This window comes from Athene noctua, chromosome 6 (assembly GCF_965140245.1).
Source record: "Athene noctua chromosome 6, bAthNoc1.hap1.1, whole genome shotgun sequence".
Classification (NCBI taxonomy): Eukaryota; Metazoa; Chordata; class Aves; order Strigiformes; family Strigidae; genus Athene; species Athene noctua.
The window spans coordinates 10,671,123-10,698,855 of NC_134042.1; the positions used below are offsets into that span (position 1 = coordinate 10,671,123).

At 45.0% G+C, this 27,733-nt stretch overlaps 2 protein-coding genes across 3 annotated transcripts; one reads left to right on the forward strand and one right to left on the reverse strand.

Moving 5' to 3' along the window:
* Positions 1 to 57: 57 nt before the first annotated feature.
* Positions 58 to 24,524, forward strand: ZFYVE19 (zinc finger FYVE-type containing 19). 2 transcript variants are annotated; one of them, XR_012633850.1, is made up of 13 exons: positions 58 to 431; positions 964 to 1,085; positions 2,899 to 2,952; positions 3,473 to 3,633; positions 4,865 to 5,010; positions 5,898 to 6,012; positions 6,484 to 6,693; positions 7,190 to 7,269; positions 7,981 to 8,091; positions 9,529 to 9,671; positions 11,028 to 11,364; positions 16,135 to 16,249; positions 24,510 to 24,524. XR_012633850.1 is itself a non-coding variant. In XM_074909533.1 (11 exons), the coding sequence occupies exons 1-11, from the start codon at positions 378 to 380 to the stop codon at positions 11,098 to 11,100; spliced, it is 1,269 nt and encodes a 422-aa protein (XP_074765634.1). In that variant the 5' UTR covers positions 58 to 377; the 3' UTR covers positions 11,101 to 12,736. The 2 variants fall into 2 exon arrangements, 1 of the variants encoding a protein (XP_074765634.1); XM_074909533.1 differs by lacking the exons at positions 16,135 to 16,249; positions 24,510 to 24,524 and having other exon boundaries at positions 11,028 to 12,736.
* Positions 16,374 to 23,311, reverse strand: PPP1R14D (protein phosphatase 1 regulatory inhibitor subunit 14D). Its single transcript, XM_074909535.1, has 4 exons — positions 23,129 to 23,311; positions 18,843 to 18,938; positions 18,596 to 18,628; positions 16,374 to 16,553 (listed from the first exon to the last, which is right to left on the reverse strand). Exons 1-4 carry the CDS (start codon positions 23,309 to 23,311, stop codon positions 16,485 to 16,487), a joined length of 381 nt encoding a protein of 126 aa, XP_074765636.1. The 3' UTR covers positions 16,374 to 16,484.
* Positions 24,525 to 27,733: the final 3,209 nt, after the last annotated feature.

A 27,733-nucleotide genomic window follows, 5' to 3' on the forward strand; every position in this document is an offset into this window, starting at 1 on the left:
GCGCGCTGCCTGCCGGGAAATGGCGGCTGCCCGCGCCCAGCCGCCCCGTGCCGCGCCACCGGCCAGCGCTGCCGGGCCGCTGCCCCAGCCTGCAGGGACCGCCGCGCATGGCGCCGCGCAAGAGGATGTTCTCGGGTCCCGGGCAGCGAGAAGTTTCTCTCTGGACACTGGGGTTTATCCGCGGAGTGGCGGCTGGAGGCGGCTCGAAGGACTACAGCTCCCGTCGGGCCGTAGTGCCCGGCGTCTGAGGGGCGGGAGGGCTGTGTTTGGGCCTCCCTGTTACCGATAGCCCCGGGTCGCTGCCGCGCTTGGGGCTTGCGGCAGTGTAAGGGTCCGCGGGGTGTGGGGGAAAAGTGTGGAGCTCCTCCGGTAGCGCCATGGATCGCCGGTGCTATGGGTGTGCGTCCAAGTTCTCTGTCTTCAAGAAAGAGGCAAGTCCGGCTGAGGGGGGGTCAGGACCGGCCGGTCCCGCGGGTGAGGGACTCAGCGGGGACCGGGGGACCCGCCTCGCCCGGCGCCGAGGCACGCTTCCCCACCGGCGGCCATCCTAGCCTTGTTTGCCTACCGAGCGCTTGTGGTGCCTGGCATCGGTATGTCGTTAAATATGTGCCGTTACTGCAGAAAAACAAAGGGGAAAAATCGTCATTGGATGTCATCCTCTAATCCAATATGCGGTCGTTGTCTCCGAGAATTCGCCTCACACCTTTATTATACTATGGGATGAAATGGTGTCTCTGCTTCCAGCAGCAGTTACGTGCTGGTGCTCAGAGGCTCTCCAGAGTCTCCGTATGTTCAGCAGCAGCTGACGGTACAGTTCTCTTAACAAATCAGCATAAGCACAGCGTTACTTTTAGCGCACCTTGGCACGGGCGTTGTTCCTGTATGTGGCCAGCCAGAGCAACGGAGTGTACACGGTGACTAGGTGACAAAACCCTGTCCTGCCCCTCTCCTGTCTCTCCGCAGTGTGGATGCAAGAACTGTGGACGGTCGTTCTGCTCCGGCTGCCTTAGCTTCAGTGCCGTTGTTCCCCGCTGTGGAAGCACTCAGCAGAAGGTGTGCAAGCAATGTCATGGAAAACTAACTGGGTAAGACAGCAGTGTTCATTCACCCAAAGGCAGTGTCCTGCTTTGTTTCTTCATTTTGCATCCCGATGTTGTGTTGCAGATTTCTGCGTGAGAGCTGTGCCTTGCACTTGTGCGTGTGTGCTGCATGTACCCTGGAGTTTTCAAGCCAGGCCATTACTGAACTGCTGTTACATGAGTTGTACTGTCCAAAGATAGGAATCAGGATTTGTGAGGCTGTTCTCTATGGTGACCCTGTTTAAACAGGGTTTAAATCTTCATGGATGGACGCTGAATGCCTTATATCTTCACTGCACGAGACCAGGTTAAGCCCCACTGTGTTTTTGCCCAGAAATCTACACCCCTTTGAAAGCTCTGGCAGTCTTTTCAGATGTGTAGTAGTTGAATAGCCTTACAAGATGCTCAAAGCATTACTATCTCTCTTGACAAACAGTGACACAAGTGCTTATTGTTGAGAGGTCTCTGCTATGTGTAGCCTAAAGACTTAACATTTTGCATCATAAAATCAGTTTGCTTTTAAAAGTAAAAAAAATGTCTGCAAACATAACATGTAGATTGCCTGTTCAAAACAAAAAAGGTGTAATTCAGTAGCAGTATTGGTTATACACGTGAACAAGTAACACAGAAGTACAAGTGTACACCAGAACCCCTCTCTCAACCAATTCGTCTGTGTCCTCGTCCTTCTCTTACCTCTCTTCCTCACTTCACTCCTATAGGAAGGAATTTTCACCAGTGAGTGGGGAATTTTCTGGCTCTGCAGGTGTCTAAAGGATGAAGGCCTCTCGTTAGCAGAGGTCTTCATTTTGGAAGCACTGGCTCATGGAAACAGTGTGAGCTACTGATGGTGAAAATACAGTATTCAGTCTTAAAGTTTTGAAATGTCCTGATTTCCCTTTACAACTCCAAAGCCATTAAGAAAACACAGCAGCCTTTCTCCATGTTTCTTTTGTTGGTTTTTTTTTTCCCCTCATCTGTTTAATCTCAGTACTATAGAGTTACAGCAGAAAAAAATCCTCCCTGACTGGATAGCAGGTAGATAATACATGTAGGCTGCAGGTCTGTAAGCTGTGTGTATTATTGTTCTTCATGCAAATAGTTTTCAGAACTGAAACCTTAGAACTGGGAAGTGGTTCGACAATGCTGCATTTATTTGTTGCTGTACAGGCCTTAGCACAGTGCAGATGTGTTTGTAGCTGTGACTTCTAAGAATGAATAAAATATGCCAGCTACCTTATGTAAGTGTGTAGTTTAACAGCTCGACCTGAATACAGCAAAGTAGAGGATAGTTAGACAAGATGTGTTTGTGGTGCGCCGTGTTCAAGTGTGCTAGAAGATGTCATTGTGATACTGGTGGTTATATAATGATTTTTTAAACATTTTGTTTAGCTTTTACATTATATAATTGTGTGTTTGTTGCATGCCACAGCTCCTTTTGGAGTGTTCTTGCTGAGTGGAGGCTAATTACACTGGGAGTCTTACCTAACTACTCTATCTGCTCTCTGAACTGGGAGGTGCAGGCTGTGGGAGGCAAGAATATTTCAGCCCCTCCTCCTTTGGATCACTGGTGACCATATTAAATCACATTTCATCCAGATGCAAAACAACTGGACCAAAGGACCAGAAATTAAGTCACCTGCTGTCCCAGGCAGCTATATTATCTTAATCCCTTCCATAAGCTGATTGCTCTCCATATTATGAAAGGGGCTCTACCGGGAGGTTGAGAAACTTATACTCATTCCTCTTGAGTTGAGAGACTAAATGAGTGAAGCACTGCTAGTATCTTGAGTTCAGAGAAATCATTGTTTTTGTCTTCCAGAGAGGAATCTCAAAGCAGTTCAGCAAAATGGTCACCACCAGAAAACTACAAAAAGTGAGTTGCACTTGCCAGTCAGATGGTTGTTTCTGCCGCAGAGTAGCCTTTCAGGCCCTCACTCTTCATCCCCTATAGAGGCCAGCAAAAGTGGGGCTTGTGATGTGGGTATTTGCTTGTTTAGATTTAGATTAAGGATGGGACTTTTGTTTTGTTGTTTGGGGTTTTTGTTTGTTTGTCTGGGGGAGTGAGCTGTGTGCTCTTTTGAATAGATTCCTGGAGAGCCACCTGCCTACATCTGATCGGGGTTGGCTTGGAAACAGGAAGGTGGTGGTGAAATGTTCCTTGTCTCCTTGGAAATGGTGCCAGATGTGCTGCTCCTGTGAGATAAGGTTTTCCTTAGTTTCGGGAGTACCTTACTGTGCCATTATGGGAGAGCCTGGTACAGGAGGGAGTGGTTTCTGTTCTGCACTGACATTCCTTAAATAGCCTGTTGGGTTGACAGAGGATGTTTTCATATCTCAGGGTTTAAACCCCTGTCTCAATTGTATTTTTTTTTTTTTTCCCATCCTTGTCACAGGCGTGTAGCAGCTTTGGAGGCTAAGCAAAACCAGCTGAAAGAACAACAGAAGGCAGCTGCAAAACCCTTGGGTCAGGGAGGCTCCAGATACCAGGGACTCTCGAAAGAGGATAGAGCTATTGCAGAGAGACTGGAGAGGCTCAGAGAAGAAAGGAAACCAAGTGAGTTTGAGTTTTGGAGGATACCAGAGATTTCTTGGGTGGGAACACTGCTGCTTGGGAAACATGGAACCTGGAGGGAGAGGGAAGTGCTGAGCTTTCAGAGCCTGCCTTTTTAGGGTTAAAATTGGACAGAGCATCCACATCCTGCTGCCACAATGGCCAAAATCTACAATGATTTTAGATTAATGTTCCAGCTTCTTTTTGCTTCTTGGGGTTTCCCTTGAAACTGCTTCTCAGTTTTGGGGTAGTATCTTATCTGTAAAACCACCTTCTCATTTCTCATTGGGGTAAAAACCTGTGTGAAGCCCACTAGGAGCAGAATGAAATGAGGGTCTTTGGCCAAACTATTATGCAGAAGATTTCCTGTGGGTCGTTGTCCTGGGCAGCAGCAGTGCCAGTCTATGCAATAATGTTCTGGCTAGCCTTGCCTCAGAGAGGAAGAAAAGAACTCCAATCCCAGTCCACAGCTGTCAGGTTCTGGGACAGCCTTGTGGTGCATGTGGGAGAATAAACTATTTAAAAAATGATGTGTTACCGCTAAAAGGGAAGGAACATGACGCAAAGTGGTTACCTGATTATCACAGAATCATAAAATTATTTAGGTTGGAAAAGACCTTTAAAATCATCAAGTCCAACCGTTAACCTAGCAGCTGCCAAGGCCACCACTAAACCATGTCCCTAAGCACCACATCTACATCTTTTAAATACCGCCAGGGATGGTGACTCAACCACTCCCCTGGGCAGCCTGTTCCAATGCTTGACAACCCTTTCAGTGAAGAAATTTTTCCTAATATCCAATATAAACTTCCCCTGGCGCAACTCAAGGCCGTATCCTTTCATCCTGAAACCCGAGGGGAGGGTTTCAGTCTGATACGCCTAGGATTACATTAAGAGGAACAATGGACTGTACTGCTTAAATGACACTTATTTCTCTGCCTGTCCCTAGTATCCCAAGTCAGCTGATTGCCAGATGGCATTACCCTAATACTAGCCTTATGGATAGGACATAAACTGTGAAGGAGGCAAGGACTTGGAAGAAAAGGATAGCAGTTAGGGTGGTCTCTGAGTCACTGCAGTATGATCCCTCATTCACATCAGGGGCTGAAGGAGGTTTTTGCTCAGGTGTTCAATCTGATTCCAGCAAGAAATACAATTTCAAGAAAACAAAATTTGAAACCTTTTGTTTCCAATAATGGAATAATCTCCTCCCTTGGGTTATTCTGAACTGCAGAGTCCATCCCTACTCAGGCTGAGATCGAAGCTAGGCTTGCTGCCCTGAAGGAGGACTGCTGGAGGCCTGTTCCATCCACAGAGGAAATAGAGGACCAGTTGGCTGTCCTGCAGGGAAGAGATCCTCCTTCCCAGGCTCCCAGACCTGTAAGCTCCCTCAGCTCTTTATCCAGCAATGTATTGTGAGCTGACACAGTAACTGGTGTTCTAGCACGTTAGCCGTTCTTTCTTCTTCAGCTTTTTTTGTGCAGGTGACTTCCTTCAGAAATCTGTTTCCTGTCTGTGATACTGCTCCAGAAGCAAACGGGTAGCCTTTACCAGTGCACTGCTTCAATCTGAATGCAGTATGTTCCTTTATGTCAAATGTAGTTCATGTGTTTATTTTTAACAATAGATGCTAACTTTTTTCCTCTCAGCCCATCTGTATACCTAAGTGATCTTTTTTTAGAGCTGTTTGTCTGTGTTTGGAGCTTATCAACCCTACCTTCTAATTGTATCTTGTAGTTATTACTGCATCCCAGCTGGCCAAAAGCCTGTTAATTATTCTGGGAATGGAAGCACAGAGTGGTTAGTCTGAGATTGCAGAGGAATGAATTGGACATATGCCTTCAAAGCCTATATGAATGATCTTGTCCCCAAGGAATCATTTCTCATGGTTCTTTTTCAGCAGTGCTGCACACCAGCTGTTACCATTGGCCTTGACAAGGCTGCTGGCTGGCACTGTTGAGAATGGCACTTCATTTACATTTGAGGTAATGGCAGAGCTGGGGTTGGGACCCAGCAGCATATCCTATACATTCAGCACCATTTTGCCTTGTTTGGGTAACTGCTTTTAGTTGTGTGTGTTCAGCACCTGAGAATGAAGCCCTGAAAGTCCTACACCAGGTAACTGCAAGCTGAGACTCTCAAGATCAATGGATGCATCTTTTTATGCTGCTCCCATCTAGGATGATCTTAGTTACCAAACTTCTCCTTTGATTGGGTATGCCACTTTCCTCTCATGTGCTTTTTCCTGTGCCTTCCTTGTTTCTTAGGTACACCAACCTCCTGATACCAGAAGTCTGGTCCAGCAGACAGATGACCTGTTAACCCAGCTGTCTGAGGAAGTTGCCATTGATGAGTGTTACAGGCAAAGAGCCCAGCCTCAAGGTATCTCTTCTGGGTTCCAAAGACCTGTTTCTGTCTCTGATAGTGTAGGTGCTATAGTGAGAAGGGAATATGTCTAGCCTACAAATGAGCTGCATGTCCAGTTTTCCCTTATCTCCCCTTACAACTCCCAAACTGACCAAGAGCAGTCATCCAGCTCCGTACTGGGTCTCACTGTCTTTGCCTGGAGATGGTTCTTCTTCTCAGGGTTGTATTATTCAGATCGCTCCTCTCTGTTTCTCTGAGGTGAGCCATCCGTGGGGAGGAACTGTTGCTACTCCTAACACACCTGTGCTTTGTTACAAAACATCAGAACCTTGGGATACTATTATCTTCCTAGCTGCAGTGCTTTCTCTGTAATCTCACTGTAAACCACAGATTAGCTCGCTCTCATACCATTGCTTTAGTCGTGTTGTCTGTGCCCAAGGAACATTGCTGCTGGGTCACCAGCATGTTCTCTGTGTCTATTTGCAGCTGTTAGTAGCCAAAGTTTGAATGATCTCAATCGGGAGAGTGAAGATTGTGTTTGCCCTGCAAATCTGGACCCAAAACAGCTAGAGGAAGAGAAGAATAAACTTCTGGCAGAAGCTGCTGCTGAGCTGCGGGAAGAGAACACTAGGCAGGAAAAAATCCTACAAGTTGCCAAGAGACTGGCAGTGCTCAGAGGCGAGGACCCAGAGAAAGGTGGGTAGCAGACAACAATACAGTGCCAAGAGAGGAACCAAGTTCCTGTGGCAGAGTAATTTTTTTTTTTCTGAGAGACTTTTATCCATTTAATTCCTCTGTTCTGTCAGAAACTGACTGAGATTTGGTTCTGTCTGTAAAGCCATACAGGTTGGGTCATCATGAGATCAGTATAAAAGATTTTAGTTGAGGGTAAGGCTGGAGCTGTAAAGTCAGGCTGCTTTGTCTTGCACCCTTCTTTGAGATAGTTCTAGCATGCTCTGATGAGCTTTAAAAAGCAAATCTCTGGGTTTGGGGGGGAATTTTTTCCTTCCTTCTTCCAGTATTAAAAACAAACAGTACACCCTTTTTGAGGAGTTCCCATCTGAAAAATCTGGCTGTGCCAGTGCCAGAATGCCAAAACCAGCTCTCGCCACAAAGGATTGTCTCCAGCACATAAACGGGCACAAGGTTTGAGGCAGGTATGGGTTACAGTCTCCTGTCTCTTATCCTGCAGTTACACTGGAAACCTATAAACTCCCAGACAGTGATGAGGAAGTGGCTGAGGAGGAAGCCATTCGTCGAGTGCTAAAACAGGTCAGAAATGACAGCTGTGGCCTTGTTTTTCTTGCTCTCAGTTTTTTCCAGTGTGTATGTTCCTTGGTGAATGTGCAAAGGATGTGTTTCTGGTCCTGGGCAGAGTTTCATTCCTTCCCCTCCTAGTGCTTTTCCAGTACTAGTTCCCATGGGCCATTAAGCTACAGGTGATTGACGACATTACTTCTAGTCTGTCACGTTGTCTTTCTCATACATGCTTGGTGTGTCTTGTGGTATGTGTCCTCTCCAACCCCACTCTTCTGGTGCTTCCTTGTTCTTCTCCCCCACCCAGCTGGAACATGAGTGATGAGATGTGTGCTGTTTAGCACAGCTTATGCCTAGATTTCTGTCTAGAATGTCTGTGATTTGTCTTGGAGGTAGACACAAGCTTTCTGTGCTTAAGTTTCTGCCTGATTACAGACCACATGCCTGTGATTAGCGTGGTGTGGAGGGTCTGCTGATAGCTGGACTGCAAAGCACAGTGTGTTAGCTGAAAGCCCCTGCTGCTACCCTGCCTGTTCACAATGTACACACAGTGTTCAGAGCGCAGACAGAGCAAGGTCACGTCTGCCTGGACAACACCAGCTGTATTCAGACTTGTCATCTCCTGTTACTGCATGAGAGCAAGGAGAAGGGCAGGAAGTTTAGAGTCTAGAATGAGGCTCACACTGTGTTTGAAACAAGAGGCTTCTTGCTTTTTGTTGTTACCAGCTCACAGAGGAAGCAGCCCTGGATGAAGCAAGTGGATTCAACATTCCTCCAGATCAGACCACCCAAACAGGACCCTCGCAACAGAACCTGCATATGAAAGCAAAGCAAAAGGTCAGTGAGCTGGTCAGGACCTCTTGAAATGACATGTTCCAGTGTGTCAGGAAAGTACAGTTCTGCAGCAAAAGTTTGCTGTATCCTAGGCTTGATGCAGGACAAAAAACCCCCTCAACCAGCTTCTCTAGAGCAGATGAGCTGAATGGCTTCTGCAAGGCTGACCAGCCCTGAGCACAGCTGTGAGTCATCCTTTTTACTTTTAAAAGGATATACTTTTAAAAGGAATTGCTCCCTGGAATACAGTTGCTTTCAAGCTGGCTTTATGCTGAGTGGGATGGTGTCCTCTAAACCCAGAGAAGTTAGCACAGACCTCTCAAGATGTATATTAGAAAAGGGATTTTTAACTCACTAATATATTTCGACCAAGAAGGCCATAGTCTAGTGCGATACAGCCTGAACCAGGGTAAGTGGGAGGTTTGCCAGGGCTTTCAGCATGTGCAGAATAGAACCTCTAGATAGTAATCGACTGTCTGTATTCTCATGTAACGTCAGAGGAAGGAATTAGTAACAAGATACCCTATGCTCGGGTGGATTCCAGCCTATTACGGAAATACATACACCTTCTCTAATATATATTACACGAATTAAATGGACCTGTGACTCACAGACACCTGACAGGCCTGTCCGCAGTGGAAGAAATTATTTAATTGTAAGCATTACTGAAAACATCCATCTCATAGATAGGCCACCTTGCGCTTCTGGGCTTACTGATGTAAAAGATAGTGCCATCTTATTGCTGTTGTGTTAGGAAGCTGCCTTTGCTAGTGTCCAGGCACTGTGTCCTAGTGTGTGTATGTCTGTTCAGTTCCATAATAGTTCTCTGTAAAGCTGAAGGAGACAATAGATGGCCTTATGGATAGATTTTTAGATTACGATTTTAGAAGATATTTTTGGCTCAACCTCAGCTACAGATCAATGATAGGGGCCTTTTGGCAGATCACTTCCTTTGTCCCTCAGTTTTCTTTCTACAACAGGGCGAAAACAAACCCCCCACCTTCCCACTTCTCTCCCTTCCCACATAACCGCTTTCAGCAGAACTGCTTGATTGCTTTTGCAGCAGGGATTGTCAGTCATATTTGGTATTGCTGTGGTGCCTACCAGAAGATCTGGGCTTCATGCCCTTAACACAGTATGGACAACGTTGGTATATATTGCTGTAGACACTAAATGAGGGTCAATACCTGTTTACCTTCCGAGCAACACAGATTCATGAGGAAATGATAGGGAGTACCTTGGGTTTTTATTTAACAATCTAGATATTAATGGAGCCTATCCTTGGGCTCTGGGCAAGTTCATCTCAGCCTTAGGATCAATAGAGAGTGAACTATGAACCATGTGACATGTCATTGTGACCACCATGCATTACAATGAAAGTCCTGTATTGTCTCTGCTGGCATTTGAATTCTATGTCTCTGTTCATTCTTTGTGAATTAGAGCCATGCTCCAACTACCACAGCTCTTGCCAGGGCAGATGACAGTGATGAGGATGAGTTACCCTGGTGCTGTATCTGCAATGAAGATGCTACTTTGCGTTGCCATGGCTGTGACGGGGACCTCTACTGCCAGCGCTGTTTTCGGTAAGTCTCACAATTCCTCTTGGTCTGACAGGCGGGTCACAGGTGAGCTTGGCTGCTTTTGATTGTCCTTCCCACCAGGCAGAAAAGCAGGCAATAGGAGGGAGGGTTTGAGGAACCCAGATCTGAGCGGAATGCTAGTCGTCACGGAAATACTTTTTGCAATCAGTAGTTATCCCAGGCTTCAGGGACTCAACTGGTCCTAGGCGGAAATATTCTCCAGTGCATGTTTGGGCACATTGTCTGAGTGTTCTCTGGAGCAGCTGATATGCTGCACTGTGTGGGATGGGATAAGCGAGACTATTGTTCAGCGACTCCTGTGGCTGGATTCCCATAAGAGGAGAGATCAGATAGCATAAATTCCTGAGGCTTTCCTTAGGTTGAGACTCTGCAGACTTAAACCAAAAATCTTTGATTTATGTTGAAATATATATGGATGAACCTTTCTTCCTCAGTCAGGCCTTGCAGCAGCTATAGTCCTGGTTCTTAAACATCTGTAGCTTGATTTTTGACAAAAAAGTTGCATGTCTCAGGTTTGGAGGGTTAGTTGCTCACACAGATTGTGTGGCTTCTCTTTTTTATTTCTCAAAAGTATTAGGTAGTTGGCTGGGTTCTCAGAGTAGTGCTGGATGACATTTAGACAGCAGGATGCTAAGAATCTGGTTGGGAAATTAAGACATGCTTTTGTATATAGTCTCTCATTTCCTGCAAATGTTTTTGTAGAGAGATGGAAATGAAGTGGGAGAGAACATATGAAAATGGTAAGAAAACATTTGACTGGCAGTGTTAGTTAAAAACAAAACAGACAAACAAAAGTGTCAGACAGCAAAAATCAGTAGAAGCAGAATCAGCAGTCTGGCAGGTGAGTGAGTGTATCAGTTGCATGCTGCAGATGCAGCTTGTGTCTTACTCAACACTGCCTGCTTCTGAGCATGGTTTAGACAGCTGTCAATACACTGTATTTTAGCCACAACAGTTAGTTTTCCAAGTTGTGTGGAGCAAACTGTCATTTTGACTGTTCTCATAGGAGTTGCTAATGTGCCTGGAAATCACAGACGCTGAAATGAGCCACCAGTTACATGAATCTCTCAAAGAGAGAAAGAGACACAGGGACCTGTTGCCATTTCCCATTCCAGCAGGCAAGGATGAGCAGACCTTTCCACAAAGCACCTCAGAGGTTTCTGTTATAAGCAAATATCTTAAGTAGTCAGTCCATGTGGCTGCCAGTCGGGTCCTCAAAGCTAACCCTTGGGATATGTTTCTAGTTAAGGGCTGCTGGGAGACATCTTGCGCAGTGGCTAAGGGTGAGTTCCCTGTCTGGGTATTTACTTCTGACCGCACTTTGTGTTTGCTTCTCAGGGAAGGCCATGATGAGTTTGACCTGAAGGATCACCACACCTCCCGCTATTATTTTCCTTGCAAGCAGAAGTGATCACACTCTTCATGGGCAGAAAAAGGGATGGAGAATGGGAAAAGAGAGGAGTTGGCCAGATGGGAAGAGGCCAAGTGGAATTGCAGCCAAAATGGGTGATGTTTTGGACAGCTAAAGGATGTGCTGTAATCTGAGAGAGGCTTGGAGGGCGTGTGACTTTGTCCTCACAAATACAGCCAGAGAAGTGCAGGGTTTGCTGTGCATGCTTGGGGATAAATGAGGACTTGATATGAGGAGGTGGATACGAGTCTATAAATACAGAGGGTAAGGCAATGTGGGTAGCAGTAAAGATGTGTGTTTAAGGCAGTAGTGACTGGCTGATAAGTAACTTCCTGCTTTTGCTAACAGCTTACACACTGGTTTAACAGGCAGAAAAGCACTTTGCACTAAGAAAACTGTCTACATCGTGATCACGTGTGTGTTGAGAACTTCCAAAGCATAATAAAAACTATTTACGGAGGCCTGTGGTTAAAGTCTCTCCTGGAAATGCCTGATAGCCCTTTGCAAAGTGTTGCCCTCTTGTAATGGTATGTTAGTCCTAGTGTCAAGTGGCTTAAGGAAAATGAAGGATCTATGAAGTCGTCAAAAATGTTTCTGTGGTGTGGCTGGAAAAGGTGCAGGGGCTACACTGCCTGGATGGGCAGTGTGGCTGATGTACTCTAAACGAAGGATGATTTGTAAAGGTAATCTGCTTTAGATGCACAGCCTTGTGATCTGCAGTGGCTGCGTCGAGGTTCCACGTGGTCTGTAAGAAGAGCATATTAGTCTGAAAGCGGGGTTTGGCTCTGTTTATTATTTGGTCCCCTGGTAGGATGAAGACATTACCCGTGTGATGCTCTTTATCTGGCTATGAGAGGAGCTCAGTTTAATACACTCATATGCCTCCCTGGGGACAGTCCAGATGCAAGTGGCACTTGCTGGTAACAAAAGGACCCAGAATTGCTTCAAATATCCAACTAAGTTTGCCCTAAATTTGCTCTAATATTGCATCAGGACAAGCTCTTCCCAGGACTTCTGAGACAGCTCTCTAAGGCTGGCAAATTCCAATGGCAAAAAAAATAAAGGATTTGTCTTTGACAGGGAGTTTCCAATGAATCTTGCCTGTCTGGTTTGACACTGCCACTCCCAGCTGTCTGCCCTGCCCCTGTGCTTAAGGTCATTGCCTCCGTAGGGGAGTTGATGAAACAGTGTTCACCTGCAACTCAGCCACCCCTGGACAGAGCACAGCAAATAAATAAAAGTACCGCTGAATGTGGATTTGTGCTCACATGCTGGACTGGATCAGGCCCTTCAACAGAAACCTGGATCAGACACTGTAGTATAGTAATATTGCAGGCTAGCACCCTAAAAATTGCAAGTGTATCAAGCAGTGCATTCAAAACACTTTGTTAGGAAGGGGTAGCAAAACCTGACTCATGTGGAGGATCTTCCTTCTCCTGGCAGTCCTTGCTTCACCAGTGCCTGCCTTTTTGGGACAGATAGACAGGAAAACTACTTAAGTTGTTCTGACGCAAGAGCTCACAATGAGCCCTGTCTTACACAAAACTGAAGCAGGGAGTTACTGCCCTGAGGAGCTTGCAGTCGTAAAAATGAAAACAAAATGCTGTTCTGGCTTTGTGTTACTGTAGGAATGACACTTCTTCATTGCTATTTGACCCGCATAATTAGTCTGATAATAGCCCAGTTCTGTCCTGGGTTAAATCCTTCGTGTTTTGCATGTATGAGAGAAGATGCAAATACCTGGTTTTATACCTCTTCTAAGGCTGATCCTCAACTTTGGGCTTCAGCCTGTGTCGTTTCCAAGCAGTTAGTAGACGTTTTCATTCTTGCTCTGCAGCTGCTTTTTTTTCTTTTAATATCTTAGTATAAGCTGATGTGCTACTTGCAACATTTTGAATGCTTCATCAGCCACAACTAAACTTCACGCTCCTTGTGCAGATAGGCAGCCTGTGTCTTGGAAGCCCTACCCTGTTCACAGCAGTAATAAAGGAGCAGGTTACAGCCGGAAGCAGTCTGTTTAGTTTCCCAGATTGGTTTCTGTCAGGCCATCCCAAGGAATCCAGAAGTGCACCCAACCCAATACCTGAAATAGCACTTAGTCATACATGGAAGAGTCGCTTCAGTCATACACACACATGCTGATGCTTTCCCTGTACCACTAATGGACATTTTTGTGGCTGCTGAGCTTTCTGCATGTAATTGGCCATTTTAGTGACAGCCCAATCACTTTCCCCTGCAAAGCCATCCCCACTGCAGCTGTTGCCTCAGAGACCTCCATGTAGGAGGGGTAGAAGGGGATTCTAGATCAGCTGTCTGCAGGAAGCAAACCTAGCTGAATCTCATTGTGGAAGAGGAATGCTGTGTGACCTTTAAGTGGGCAGTGCACTTTTAGCTGTGTTGCTTACTGGCTGTCCTTGTCTTTGAAAAGGTGCTGGTAAACAAGGCGAGATCAACTTCAATCGTAGCCATTCAAAGACTGAAGAGAGCTTGGGATCTTCAAGAAAGAGAATCAGCTTCTGTCTTTGTAGCATGCCATGAGGGTACAAGATTTTCTTTCCCTCAAAAAATGTTTTGTATGTGAACTATCAAATGTAGGCTCCATCCCAACAAGAATTCAAAACAATGATAACACAAGATTGAACTCAGATTAGATTACAAGAGAGGTCCCCACTTAGTTAAAGTGCATTTACTTGCAATTGCTGTGGTTCATGAGCATCTCAAATGCTGTAACACGGTCATGTGTCCAAGTGTCGCAGCCAGAATATTTTTAAAGGCAATGTAGGTGTTGATCATAACTAGGGGAAAATTGCATTAAAGGTTTACTTTATACACCTTCATAAACCTTCCATTAGGAAAGCACACGAACTTCCATACATTCTGAGTTACCTTGGTATAATCAAGAGGTCAAAGTTACTTTAAAGAAACATTCTTACATGGTATCTGTATACTAAACAGTACAGCCTTATGCTAGTGATGGTGCTGAGAAACAGCAAAGTTAACCAGAAGCTGTTTGTTAAAAAAAAATTTAATTTAGTCTATTGTCATAGTCTAAGCTGAAACAGCCAAAAAGTAAATAAAAGCAAGTATGATTTACTTCTTTGAAGAACTACATAAAAAGAAGTTGTTCTGATTGCTTTATGTTGCCTTTTCTTTTGCACTAGTGAGCTGAGAAGTCAGATGACAGGACTGGCCACATCATGCTTTGCTCCCCATGATCACACCGTGCTTATCTGAAGCACTCTCATGTGGTAGTAATGTCCTTATGTATCATAACCAACTCCACGTCATAGGAGCTGCAGCTTACTCTTTTTCTGCTACTTGCAGAACAAGTGCAGAGGCAACTTCTGTCAAGCAGTCTCAAGAGCCTGCTTTTTCCTGAGTTCTAATAATGTCTGCCTTAAAGCATAGACAAAAATCTTTGCATCACTCCATAGTGAGGGAATACAGAAGAGTGCCCAGCGTGGAGAAGATCTGTCTCTTGGGCCAGGGGAGAGGCATCTCAGTCTTTGTGCAGTCACAGCTCAGCAGAATAAAACAAAGCCTCTTCATAGGGTACGTAATTAATCTGGACTTCTATGCTGTGGCTAATTACAGGTCTAGTTAGCAGGTATCAGTCCGTGAGCAATGCCACATCCTCAGCTGGTGCAGCTCTGGATTTAATTTTGTTGTTATTTTACTTCCGAAGTTGAGATTCCAGGAGGGCAGGCATGTCCTATTAGCCCCTTACTAAACCAAAAATGGCATGTCCCTAGGGCTACAATAGATACACATGGACCTGATAAAGACAGACCATTTCTCCAGCTTAGTGGGTGAGGCTTAGAGCCTCTGGGAGCAGCCTTAGGACAAGGTGTGAGCTGCATGGCTTGCTAACTTCCAGGAGGCTGTTGCATACAAGAACAGCATGTGAAGGGGAGCAAGCCCTTACATCACAGTTGTTACTGCAGCTTGGATTTTGTCCTCTCAGAGATGTGCGCAGCCCACAGCTTGTCCACTGACACTTCTGCTGGAAAATATGAGGGAAGCAAAAGGTAATAGTTGTCACCCTGTTACTGATAAAGATTAAAAGATTAATGTATTTAAGACGAAAAAGACTAATGTATTTAAGTCCAAATACGTTGTCCAGCCCAAGAGTCTCTTTTGTTCCAGAGTTGGCTCCTTCTGTCCCTGTCTGACAAAACGTACTCAAAAGCTAACCTTGAACATACTGGTACATAGGAACCCCTCTGGGTGCAGCTCAGCAACTCATCTCTTGTGTCTGAGTGGCAGGCATGAGAGCGTAGGGGCAGGACATAGTGTGAGAGTCTGCTCTGCCTAAGCAATCAGCCTCCATTTGCTGTAGTATTTCCTAGCCACATGTGTGAAGTTACTGACTTGCGGAGAGGCTGGATGTAGTTTCCTCTGTATTTTTCCAGCCATACATTAGTTCTGCCCAGAAGAGTTTGTGCAGCAAGACAATGTGTCCTACTTCATTTCATTTCTCATTTGGGAGACCTACCTGTCTGCAAAAGACTTGCTCTGAGATGCTCCCTGCAGGGAAATCGGGAGTAGGTATTTTTCACTTCAGTTTTTCTTTAGTCGAAAAAAAGAGCAAAAGCAAGCAGTGCATGACTGTTTTCCCCTGTTTTAATATATAAAATAAGCATTTTCCCAACATCTTTTTAAATTATGAGAAAATTCATTCCCAGCCCTTGCTGCTAGATGCTTCTAAATCATTAAGTCCTAAATTCCACAAAAAGCAAAAACAATCTCTCTTCCATTAGCCTTAGCAGTTGTTTCACTAACTTCCCCTAAAGTAGACCAGGTGCACTTGAGCATTTTCCTTCCATCCTACTGTATATTTTCTGTTCAACCTTCATGAATAACAGAGGCTTAGTATGACTTACAAAGTATTTGCAATGCTGTAGTCAGGTACAGCAGTAACAAGCAGGAGATCACAGCTGGGTCCGAGCCAGACTGAAACAGGGTGCACCTTAACAGTAACTGATTTTCCATGTTGATGAATGAGTGATAACCAATGCCTTGTTTTCCTTGCAGTGGACGGAAAGAAAGAAGTCTTGATGAGCTCCTGAGAACTGTATTCAGTGCTCCTCAGCCAGCATGGAAATTCCTAGAAGAAACTAAAGGAAGGACATCTTGTCCTGTTCCCCAGGTTAGCATGCCCTTTAAGAATCAGGAAAATGTACAGTCTAGCTCCCTGCTGTGTGTGTGTAGATCTGGAAGGAGTGGAGACATCAAACCACTGGTACAAAGTTCACAAACTTGGTGATGTTTCTCAATAAGAGTAAGTCCTAAACATATTCTGAAGTGATGTTGCTGATCCTGGTTTTTGTGGGGAAGATACACATTTCCCTGTGACCAAAGCTGGGTGTCCCACGTGGGCAAGGTCATTTCTTCTGAGGATTGGTGACTCTCCGGAGACCTTTCAATCGACTGAGCAATTCTGTAATGAAGTCCTACAACGAGAATTGTTTGAAGAAGGATGTCACATTAATTTCAGTGCTCGCCAGCCCAAAGAGTACTATGTCACTTGCATTATTCCCACATTTGCCTTCAAGTTGAGCAGAAACTAGCATTTTCAAATGTATTGAGCAAACCTATCTTTTAGCTTAGGAAAGGAGACCTTTTGATGGATGAGAAGGGTCTGAAAGCCTCTCTACTTCCCTTCCCCTATCTCCCTCTGGAGCAGCCGTATTTACTTTCTCCCCAGAAGCCTGCCTGCCCTTCTTCATCCCAGATACCTGCTTTTCCACCTTGAGATGACCTAGGATGCTGTTGTCCTCTGTTAGGTTCCACTGCTTCCTGTTGCCACCATAACCTCCTGCCCACTTCTGCTGCCCTCCCAATCTAGGGCAAAGCAAGCTGTCCCTCTTGTTGAACCTGTAAAGCTCTGTGTTGTGGATTGCAAACCATCTCAAAGCTGTGCCAATTCTACAAGGAAGTGGCTGGCAGAGAAGAGGTGGAGCAAAACACACAGCAGGACTAATGATAACCTGGAGCAGAGGTTGAGGACAGGCAGAGCAGATAGATGAGCAGTTAGTAGAGATAAACCCCGACTACATTGCTGACACAGCCAAGGACTATGAACTAAACTGGACCATCTGGTTATTCCAAGCAGAAGTCAATGTGAGTAGTGCAAGATTTACCCTCTGCATTGCAAGTAACATCACCATAAAGGAGTGTGCAGCCTTTCTTCACCCAAAGAGATAGCTACATGTCCTTGTAATTAGGCAAGGTCACTGGAAGTATTGCAGCTTGTCACCATTTGTGCTGTGTGGAAGCCCAGCTTCCTCACCTGGGTGATCAGAGGTTGCTTGCCACAGCATGCTCTGGAAGTAAATGCCTAGGATCACACACACCTTTTCAGTCAGTTCCTTCAGAGGAAACCAGTTTGTTTCCTCTCTGTACTTTCTGAAAACAGGCTGCTCTTTCAAGGGGACTACATTCAAGATCACCAGGGTAAAAGCACATGTTTTTGCCAGTGGGGCAGCAGTATCTGTTTGTATTTACCAAATGCCATGCTGTCTGCAGAACACTTTGATGGCTCATGAATCAGTACAGCAAACTCTTTTCAGTTATCTCTGGGAACGTGGAGTTCTTGCCTAACATCTGAAATTCGGACACTGAAAATTATTTCCCTATTGCTAGCCTTGTCTGCTGAACCCTGCTAGGAAACGATCTGCAATGATTGCTACAGCCGAGTTTAATTTTAGTGACAGTCATGCATCCACCTCATTTTCTGTATGTTCATCACTGTACATAGGCTCCACAAGATGTGGAGACCAATGAATGATGTCCCAGCACAATGTTCACATGCAGTGCCTGTGACTGAGGCAGTGGTGGGACACCCCATTTTGCCCAGGTCTGCAGTGCAGTGAAGGCAACTGCTGTGTGGTGCATGCACTTCTGCTAAGTATTGGGCTCCACTCCTTTGGACATTGTGACAGCTTGTGGGATTTCTTTAACTCTCTAACTCAAAACCAGTACTTATAAAGTTCACGTGGGAAAAAAACCCCACATGTAAAACTAACTTATGTGGCCACTGCTCAACAATTACCTGCCCAGTCCAATTGAAGGCCATCCTACATTCTTGTCACACATAACACTAGAGTGGTTTAAGCTAAGAATACATTTGGTTAACAGTGTGCAAGATGATTATGGGCACTATATCACTGTCTATGGCTTTTCTACACTGAGAACCAAATAGCAACTCAGCCTGGTCAGCTTTGGATGTCCAAAACATGGAATGAACTTTATTTGGTTGTAAAGCATAATTCCTTATTTGGCCCATTGTTCTGCCTGCAGCTCACCCATGTAGATTTACATGTATTTTTCCTAACACAGCAGGATTAAGTGGAAAACACCTCCCATTGGGAAAGAAACAAATCTGCAGCATCATGTTAGGCACAGTAATATCTCGGTGATTCAGCCAAGCAGCAACAAAGACACACTCTTACAGCACAGTATAACACATATATATTGATGGTGCTTTGCTCACCTCTGTTGGGCTGGAGCACTCATGGAGGATTTCCTAGAAAATCAAGGAGGAGTCATTTCAGTATTTTATGAGTTGACCTGTTCTCCCCTCCCTATAAAAAGGGTACATAATCTTACTGCATTTGACAGGCTAAAACACAGGGAAGCATCATGCAACACTGTATACACATATTATGTGCCCCACACACCACTAGTTCTCTTTATGAACGAAGTCCCTAACTTAAAGTCACCAAGCTCTTCTATCTGACCTGTAGTTTTAATTTCTGTTCTTCATTAGGGACCTCCAGGAGATCTTCAAGATCAATTTGTGGTTCAGGAGCTGCTGCCTCTGTTTCCTCTCTTAGCTAAAAAATAAAAGGGCAAAAAAAAAATTAAGAGAGTTAATAAACCTTTGAACTTTACAGATCTGAGCAGCTGAGAAAAAAAACAGTTACAATAAAACTGTGCTGCAAAGTTGAGGCCAAGATACAAATTGTCTCAAAATAAGGAGGTTCTTAGAAAGAGGGCACAGATTCCAGCTGCTCTGTAGTGTCTGCCACAGCCACACATCCTGAGGTACACATTCTTCATCTTTTCCCACCTGAACACTTGATATCACTGCTCAAGGACTGTTGTCCATCATGGGAAGACCCTTTCAAGAATAGCCAACTGCAATTGCCAACTACAATGCAATGTAAGCCAGCCTGGGACAACCCTCATCTATGAAGAGCATGCACAAGCATTCACCAAACAGAAATCCAGCAGGCTTAATCTTAGGCACAACTAATACATGGAGATTTTAGGCTTTTAGGCTAAACACATTCACATAGTTGGTATTTATACTAAGGCTTTTTGCAGTAACAGAGAGAAAAACAATTACACTTTTGAAAGGCCCAACAATATTTTGCCAGCTTTCTCAGACACGAGAGGGATATAATAGTCTCCTTTAATGTAAGGGAGATCCCAAGCTTTGGTGAGTGGAGTAATGACCTTGTAATGCATAGAGGTGTTAGTTGGAAACATTTGTAAACTCGATCACAGACACATTTTAGCTCCACACGTCTCTACAAGACTGTAAGGAAAGCAGGCTGTGGTTTCTAATGTTATTTGCAAAATGAATGTTTGACAACACAACACTAGTGATATTTTAACATAGTAATCAGCAGAATAAGGATACTGAGTAAACAGTGCAGTATCTGATTGCTGGGTAGCATTTATGAATGTGTATGTAAACCATTAAACAATAAAGGTAATACGGGAAAAAAAGAAACTTGTTCTGAGCAGTCTCTGATACCAAGCCAGAGAGGAAGTAGAAAACTTTTGTTCAGCTTGGCTATGTAGCTGACTTGACAATAATAATAACTCAGAGTTAAATATATTGTACTGTGACCCACACGGCATTTCTTCTTAAAAGCAATAGTTATCATGTGACTATTTAGACAACAGGTGTTGATCCAGCCTGACTCAGTCTCCAGCTGAGAAGCAAAATAAGCCAGGATGGTGAAACAGCGTAGGAACTCCCTATGGCTTTCTGGTCCTAGTATGGATGATCTGCTGGCTTCCACACGCAGCGAGACCAAAACACTCTCCTGAGTCTTAGTTTTGTTGTAAAAAGCCTCATGACACTAAATTGCATAGAATTCGGATTATCTGTATCAGGAGGCCATGTTTCAACTAACCTTGCTGGCATTTGCATCACTCTGTCACATGGGTTTCTGGAAGACACTGAGGAACAATGCACTGCCAAGGGCAGGTGGAGCAAAGGAAGAAGCTGACAAAGAGACAGTGTAATGGAAGTAGATGGATCCAAGGAAGCCCAGACTAGCAGGGCTAACGACATTTTGCCACAATGCACAGAGGAGAGCAGGAGGACCTGCTGGACACCTGTGATTACAAGTAATTTACTGTGGCACACGTATTTATTTGACAAGAACCTATGTAACCCCCTGTTCTACCCTATTAACAGTCTCTGACCTGGCACAGCATCATGTTACGTAGTTCCTGGTAGCAAATCTCCTAGGCTGGCCCAAATACACCAGGAAGTTGGGAAACGTGTCATGCTGGAGAGGCGCTAGCAAAGGCAATCCACCAGCAATCTGTTCCTGTAAGGGCATGGCTCTATTTCTCACTTGTGCCTGCTGGGGTTCTGTGGTAGGGAAAAAAATATCCCCTTTGGTTAGCTCCGTTGATGACAGTAAACAGCTCCTAATTCTCAAAAAAACAGAAGTGGTAATGTAACATGACTTGGTTTTCTGACACATTTACAAGTGTACATCTGTAGACTTAGGCAAGTAAGAGTAGCACACAGGGAGCCTCGTCTTGTTACTGTGCTTCTCATCTATATATATTAAAAAAACCCAGCCTCGAAATTTCTCTTCACAATATTTACAGTAATTCCCCAAAAGGCAAGATGTTCTGTTACTTAAAGCAGCAGCCATTTTCCTTGCTTATCTCTGGCAAATCTCGATAGTCAGGCTAAGGGGTCTCTGAACTGAGCTACCAACCCAGGGACAGTGCCTTAAATGCCAGTGCAGACATGGTTGGCAAGTGACACTGTCAGTGTCACTGTTCCTTTGAACAGCCTTCACTCACCAGGACCACTGCTCTAGCGCTTCGTATACACACTGAATTTTGCCAGTCTGACCAGGTTTAGCAATAACATCTGCTCCTATGTACACTATATAATGTTTCATAATGCATTATCAAGAGGCCTAAGATACAGATGAGAATTAATTACTATCATATTATAAACTATAGAAAACAACTGGATATTCACAATTAAGTCTGGAAGAGATTATGAGCTTTTATCCTTTGTCATTTTTTACTAAAGAAGCTATAAAATTGTTTGGGAAGTCTAAGAATGTTAATTAACAGAACAGGAGCAGCAACATACTCATTTTCAGAAGAGCCATGCATTTGTGAGAGAAGGAAGGACCTTTTTCTCCATAGCTGTTTTCTGCTACATGTTCTTTGCATATTGCATAAATGAAAACAGAAAATAACTGTTTTTCTTTCCCAACATGTCTTGAGAACTCGGTATGTTCCCACAAATATCAAAAAGGAAAGAGTCACACAGAAGATTATGATAATAATAATAATAAACAATAATAACAATAATAAAGACAGCCTCAGAGTCAGTTACTGAAGTTTGGCTCTTCAGCTTTGGCGCTGAGATTGTTCTATGGCTCTCAGGCCCAGAAAATCAGCGTGGGCAGGCAAAAGCTTCTCTGTACCGTCATGGTATATAGCACAAAAATAGCCTTTGCTGGGCTGTTCTAACATGTCCGCTTCCACTGTTGATTGCAATCTGAAACTGCTGATGCTCAGAGTGGAAGACTAAGCAATCATCAGCTCTTTTTTCCTTGTATCTCAAAAAACATGCTTAACACTGCGCTGGGGTGAAAATACAGAAAACAGGGCAGAAAGGGCTTGACAGTTCATTTAGTCCGTCCCCAGCCAGGACATGAATAAATTGTTTTACGCAATTTGTTAAACCCATCTATGTCTTCTGTTGACAACATATTGGATTGTGAGTCAAGGAATCTATGTTCTCTTACTGCAACAGCCATTGCCCTACAGATAAAAGCAAAACCCTTAGTTAAGCTATTTAAATGGGATTAAGACCATGATGTACAATGTGGAAAATCCTTTCACCTTTTCCTGTACCACACTCCAAATAAATTATCTCAACCGTGGAAAAGCACTATCCCTTCTGAAAGCTCCCACTGTAAGCACCATCCATCTAAGCACAAAATATGAATAGAAGTGACACTACCAGATTAAAATTTCAGTGCACCTAGCCAGTGCTGGAACTTGACTTAAACGTCACACCACCCTGAAGACAAAATGTCATGCACTCTGCAACAGCGCAAGTGAAAACTGGTACCATTCAGGTGCTGGACTGAGCTACTCCTGGATCTTTCTTAGTGGGACAGCTCTCAGACAGGCAGGAAGAATGTAGGAGGGACTGTTCCTGGTGCAAAGTGAAGCTCAGGAAAGGAATACAGCTCTGCGGATTTATGAAGATGAAGGCATAAGATCTCTTTGAGCATGGTTTGGCTGGTTTTTCTTTCTTCCCCTGCTGCCAGTAGCGTATTCAGACTCTGCAGCTACAGATACAGCTTTATCTGGAGCATCTCGTTCAAAGATCAGCTATAGCTATACTGTTGTGACCAAAAGGAACAAGGATGCCCTTGTATAACTCTAACCCAGCTAGCTTAGATACTGCTCACAGCAGAGCCACTCACGGCAAGGAGCTCAGCAACAAGCAGCATCCCGGTTTGTATATCTCTCGAGGTTCTGCTACTTGTGCTGATCAGCAGGTGCAAGACCAGGCAGTTTAAAGCTAGTTGGATCATATCAGTGCACGCTCCTCTGACTGCAGACACAGCCGTCAGAGAGGTGCTGTAGCAGGTGGCAATAAGATATCTAATGAAGGCTGCAGGTGAGAAGCTGTTTCCAGTAAGGCAGAGCAAGCAAACTTGTGTCCCAGCACACAGGGCCTCTAGTCCCATTCACCTGATGAGTGAGGGGCTGATTTGCCCCAGTGACTCACCCGGCATTGGTACAGCTCCTGCAGCTGGGCATTGATCCATTCCTCCAGGTCTAGCCAGCGCTGTAGGTCTTTGCGGTTGTACTTTATGGTTAACTTGCCCAGTTTCCTGTGTGATGATTCCTCCCCAGGTTTCTCTGGTGTCTGGAAAGTCACCCGTGGCAGTGCGCTGGAGTTGCTGGCCATGCTCACCACTTTCTCCTCTCCCTTCTCTGATAGCAGGAACTAACTCACTTTCCTGTGGGCTCCCTCGCTCCTTTTCTCTGTCTCCTTTAACCAATGCCTCTCTGCAACTGGTGGCTCACAGCAGAAGCTCCTCTCAGACGCCCAAGGCAGCAAGCATCAGTGATCCCAGGGAGAGAGGTGGGGGAGAATACTGGGCCAGGGCAGCAGCCAGGCTCTGCAGGCAGAGTTACAGCAGCAGATTCTTGGGTTTCATCATCGGCTGTGTTGACAGGAGCAGGGAGGCAGGCAGAGGAGTTGTTGTAATAACATCTGTTGTTAAAAGAAGCCAAGTGAACCAGGGAATTGATGAACCGAGTTTGTTAATATTTAACACAAGTCAGCTCCAAGAGGTGGGGAAGAAGATGGTTTTAAATGACTGTTTTCCTACAGGCATAACTTATGTGCATGTGCAATTCCAGAGGGCTAAACCATGCATAATGCATTGAATCCTGCTGTGTTCAAGCTCCACGAGCCTCGGTAAACTACTTTGTCTGCAGCTACGGGGCTTAGCTCCCACTGAAGTGGTGTATTTGGCACTTCCCAGATAAAGCATTGGACCAGCACAGATAAGAAGCGGTCTGGAGTCAGGTGGCTACAAGCCCCTATTTTACAAGAGTGGGAATACTAGGTCAGTGACAGTGCAAGCCAAACTTGGTCTCAGTAGTCCCATTTTACATTGTTCTACACCTGTAAATTTATTCCAGCTTTCTCAAAAATTTCTGTAGCGATCCCAGTGGCCTGAATTTTAGATCATTTGATCAAGGTGTTCCTGAGATAAAACAAAATGTCTGTGTTCTTATTAAAAACAAAGTACAGTATTTGACATGCTAACACCACAGGGGAAGGCCTGCCTAGGGATATAGCACTATCTCCTTTCTACAGAAATGTATTCCTGGTAAACAGGTTCACCTGCTGAAGCATCATAAACTGCTATCTTATAATACATTATCATTGCTTGGTTTACAATCTTTTTCTTACTGGAAGACAGGATAAAGGTCGGCAGCGTTATTGCCCTATGCCATTTTAGAAGGATACACATGAACAGCGCTGTTCAGAGGACCAGAAATGAGGGTGGCTGTGTTTAGGGGATGTCAGGGCACTGGGACACCTGCGTTGCCTCTAGACGCTGTATCACACCTCCTTTTTCATCTGTTCCCAGAGCCCTCCGGCGACCTGCCCAGGAGCTGCCCTATCAAATGGACAAACCAGCTGAGACCCTCCATCATGAAGCAGATCCAACCACTCCAGTCTCATGATTTATGTGGAAAAAGCAAGTAAGTCTCTGCTGCTCCTGGCAGCCAAGGTATTTCCGATTTGAAGACCATGAACTAGATAAACCAAAGGAAAAGCAACCAACCCTTCTCCCACTGATAGCTGCTGCCAGGCAGCCCGGGGCAGTCTGCGGGGGGGCTGATCTCCTCTGGAAGTCGTACCCAGTCGCCCTGCCAAGGGCACATTCCTATGCCCAGAGGGATGGTGGTGCAGCCAGCCAGCAACATCTTGTACACAGGGTGGTAGAAAAATGATCAGGACCATTCCATCCCTTCTTTTCATCCTGAATTTGAGCAAAAATGAAAATCCTTTTCTGACAGAAAATCCCACAAAATGCTGATCCTGAAACTTGCTTCCACATCAGTGAGGGATAAAGTATTAAAGTTATATTATTATACTTGAAACTGATATCATCTTCTCTGCTTTTCAGAAAGCCTAGAATTTCTAATCAGAGACAGCTGTCAGGTCTTCAATTTAAGCATCTTTACCCATTTTTCCTCACTGCTTGGCTGTATCCTCCCTATGATCTTACTCCTAAATCTGTCTTATTTAGACCAGAATTTCCCAGAAAAATCCATATTGTGAGAGGCTCAGAGCATACTCAGTGAATGCAGATTCTTCAGAGATTCTTAACTGTTAGAAACCTTGCAAAACCCATTGAATATGTATTTACAATTATTGACTTTTCAAAGGTTAATATGCTGGCCCAACATGAGCAGATTTTCAGAAGGTAACTGTGGACCAAGGACATACATTGCCAGGTGTCAAGTTCCCGTCTCCAAATAGAAGTGCTTTATTTTGGTGATCAAGGACTGACATTTTTTAACAGGAGAAAACAACCTATGTTTGCTTTGGTCCTGTGGAGCTCCAGACAGGCTGGCATTAAGACCAGGGTAAAAGGACTAGACTTACAAGAGAAGTTACCTGGCATCCCTGAGTCAGTCCAAAAATTTGCAGCAGCTGAAGGGCTGGCAGGGAAGTTGCCCCCTTCCTCCATCCCCTGTGCTGACTCTGGTGCTCTTTGTTGAGCAGTTCAGTTCAACTCTACATGAAAGATGGGGTTTGCTTTGTTAATCTTCTGCCAGCGTAGCTGAATTTATGAAGCACAGGATCCAGAGGTCAATGAATAGGTGTGAGGAAGAGGGAAAGAGAATATAACCTGTCCTAATGGCTCTTCAAATGGCTCGAGCTGCTTTTGACTTGTAACCTCACTTGAGTGTGAGCAATGCACTGAGATCACATCTGAAAAGGTCCACAGGCAGACTCACCCCACCATCCATACTCTATTGACAAAATAATAAGCAGACCCTGGTGCCCTCGTGCTGCTCTATCACTGTCACTCTAAAATGGAATAAGACTAAGAATAAGAGGGGGATGTCAGAGGCCCTCTTGGGAAAACTGTAAGCCAAAATGAGCCAGATTACAGGATGTTCATCATACTGCTTTGTCTTATATGAGCTTAGTAATGAATTCTCTGTAATGAGAAGGTGGCAGTACAGAAAGAAATGTTTACAGATAAAGCAGGCCTCCTCCGGTAATAAACTAATCTACCATTAAAGCATGACGAAGCAGAAAAAGTGTGCAAGATCACTCTAGGAGGGTGTGGTAGAAGTTCCTGCAGGAATAGGATTGAGTGCCTTATACAGGGTAAGTGATACTGTCCCCTTCGAATGAGGCAGCATCTCCTATGGGTACACCAGCCACCTGCCAGTGCTGGTAAGTGCCAGCTGTCACCAAACAAGGAGCAGCTGCATGGCTCTTTTCACAGTGCTGCACTCCATCCTGTCCTTTCCTCGCATACAGCAGACTCAGGCGGCTGAAGGGACAGAAGGACGTTCACCATTTTGTTTGGACATGTACAGCAGGGAGATCTCAGAGATCTCAAGCGTGGCTGGGAGACACCATCTTATTTTCAACCTAGTTATCTCTCCGTGTAGCCTCAAGCATACAACCTGGACCAAAATTTCAGAAATAAACACACGTGCTTGGGCAACTGAATAATCTAATCAGACAACCTGTCTTTTCACAAGAGCTGCACACATGTAAGCTCCAATGGACCTCCTGCTGCAGTTGCTGGTGATCATGTCCTCTGCAAATATGCTTATCATTTATGTAGGTTTAAATGTGGCCACCAGAGTTGAATGTTAGACCGAAACACTGTGCCTCAGTTTCCACATGTGTGACCTGAGGTTGCTGCTCCTCCAGACCTGCCCTAAGAGTGAGGGTTTGCCTCTGAAAGGAGTGGGGGCTTCAACAGTGTGGAGCTGGGCTTTGGTGACTGTCTGGCCCCAGCGAGGGCCACCAAACCAAGCTGAGCATCTGTGTTGTAGTGCCAAGCAGCTGTGTCACTGATCCAGGCAGCAAAGCAACCAAGTGCATGAGGTAGATCTGGTTACACTCCTCTGTTCTTGAAGCTAATAATCTCCATCCCACACCTGTGACCTAAGCTGGTGCTGCTCTTTCCAAGCTGATGACTGGTGCGTGCTCAATAATTCAGCAGGGCACCAGCTCGTCTTTCCAGAGAACCAGGTCGGTGCCTTGAGTCCCAAGATAGAGAGGAATGTTTTCCTTCAAGACAGCCAGAAGCCACTCTCTGCCTGTTTTAGAAAATAATCACTTTCCCTGTGGTTGCAAACACGATAGTTAACACAAATTAAACCAGGGAAGAGAGCAGAGGTGACTGTATCAATACTACGTTGACACCACAAGGTAAAGAGGTTCTGCACCCTCCTGTGAGCAGGAACAGGCACATAAAAAAAAATTTGTGCAGATCAGAAAATGTAGCCAGGGCTGGAAATTAAAGAATCCAGAGCCCCAAGTCAGCCACACCAGTACACCCAGCCTCATGACATCCATCAGCCACTTCCCTCATCCTCCAGCATCTCCACAGGAGTGTGAAAACTGAAAAGGCTGCACTGTTGCCCCAGAGCACTAGCAGGAAAAGGGAGAGCACATCATCTCTTGCCTTCAACTCCTAGAGGCTTAAGGAAGCAGCCAGGGGTTTCTAGCTCACGCAGTCCCCACCTCTCACCTGAGCTGTACTGCTACCTTCCCACCAGCATGCGGAGAGGAGCCTATATATTCTTCAGTCAGGTGGTAGGTAATGAGCCT

Excerpts from the sequence above, each read along its gene's own strand:
- PPP1R14D (XM_074909535.1), bottom strand. The coding sequence starts at position 23,311 with ATGGCCAGCAACTCCAGCGCACTGCCACGGGTGACTTTCCAGACACCA. Across the intron at positions 18,939-23,128 it reads AGGAGCTGTACCAATGCCGG|CTAAGAGAGGAAACAGAGGC; the intron begins GTGAGTCACTGG and ends TTTATTTTTTAG. Across the intron at positions 16,554-18,595 it reads AGTGCTCCAGCCCAACAGAG|GACTTCATTACAGAATTGCT; the intron begins GTGAGCAAAGCA and ends TTCTCGTTGTAG.
- ZFYVE19 (XM_074909533.1), top strand. The coding sequence starts at position 378 with ATGGATCGCCGGTGCTATGGGTGTGCGTCCAAGTTCTCTGTCTTCAAG. Across the intron at positions 5,011-5,897 it reads CTTCCCAGGCTCCCAGACCT|GTACACCAACCTCCTGATAC; the intron begins GTAAGCTCCCTC and ends CTTGTTTCTTAG. Across the intron at positions 7,270-7,980 it reads TTCGTCGAGTGCTAAAACAG|CTCACAGAGGAAGCAGCCCT; the intron begins GTCAGAAATGAC and ends TGTTGTTACCAG.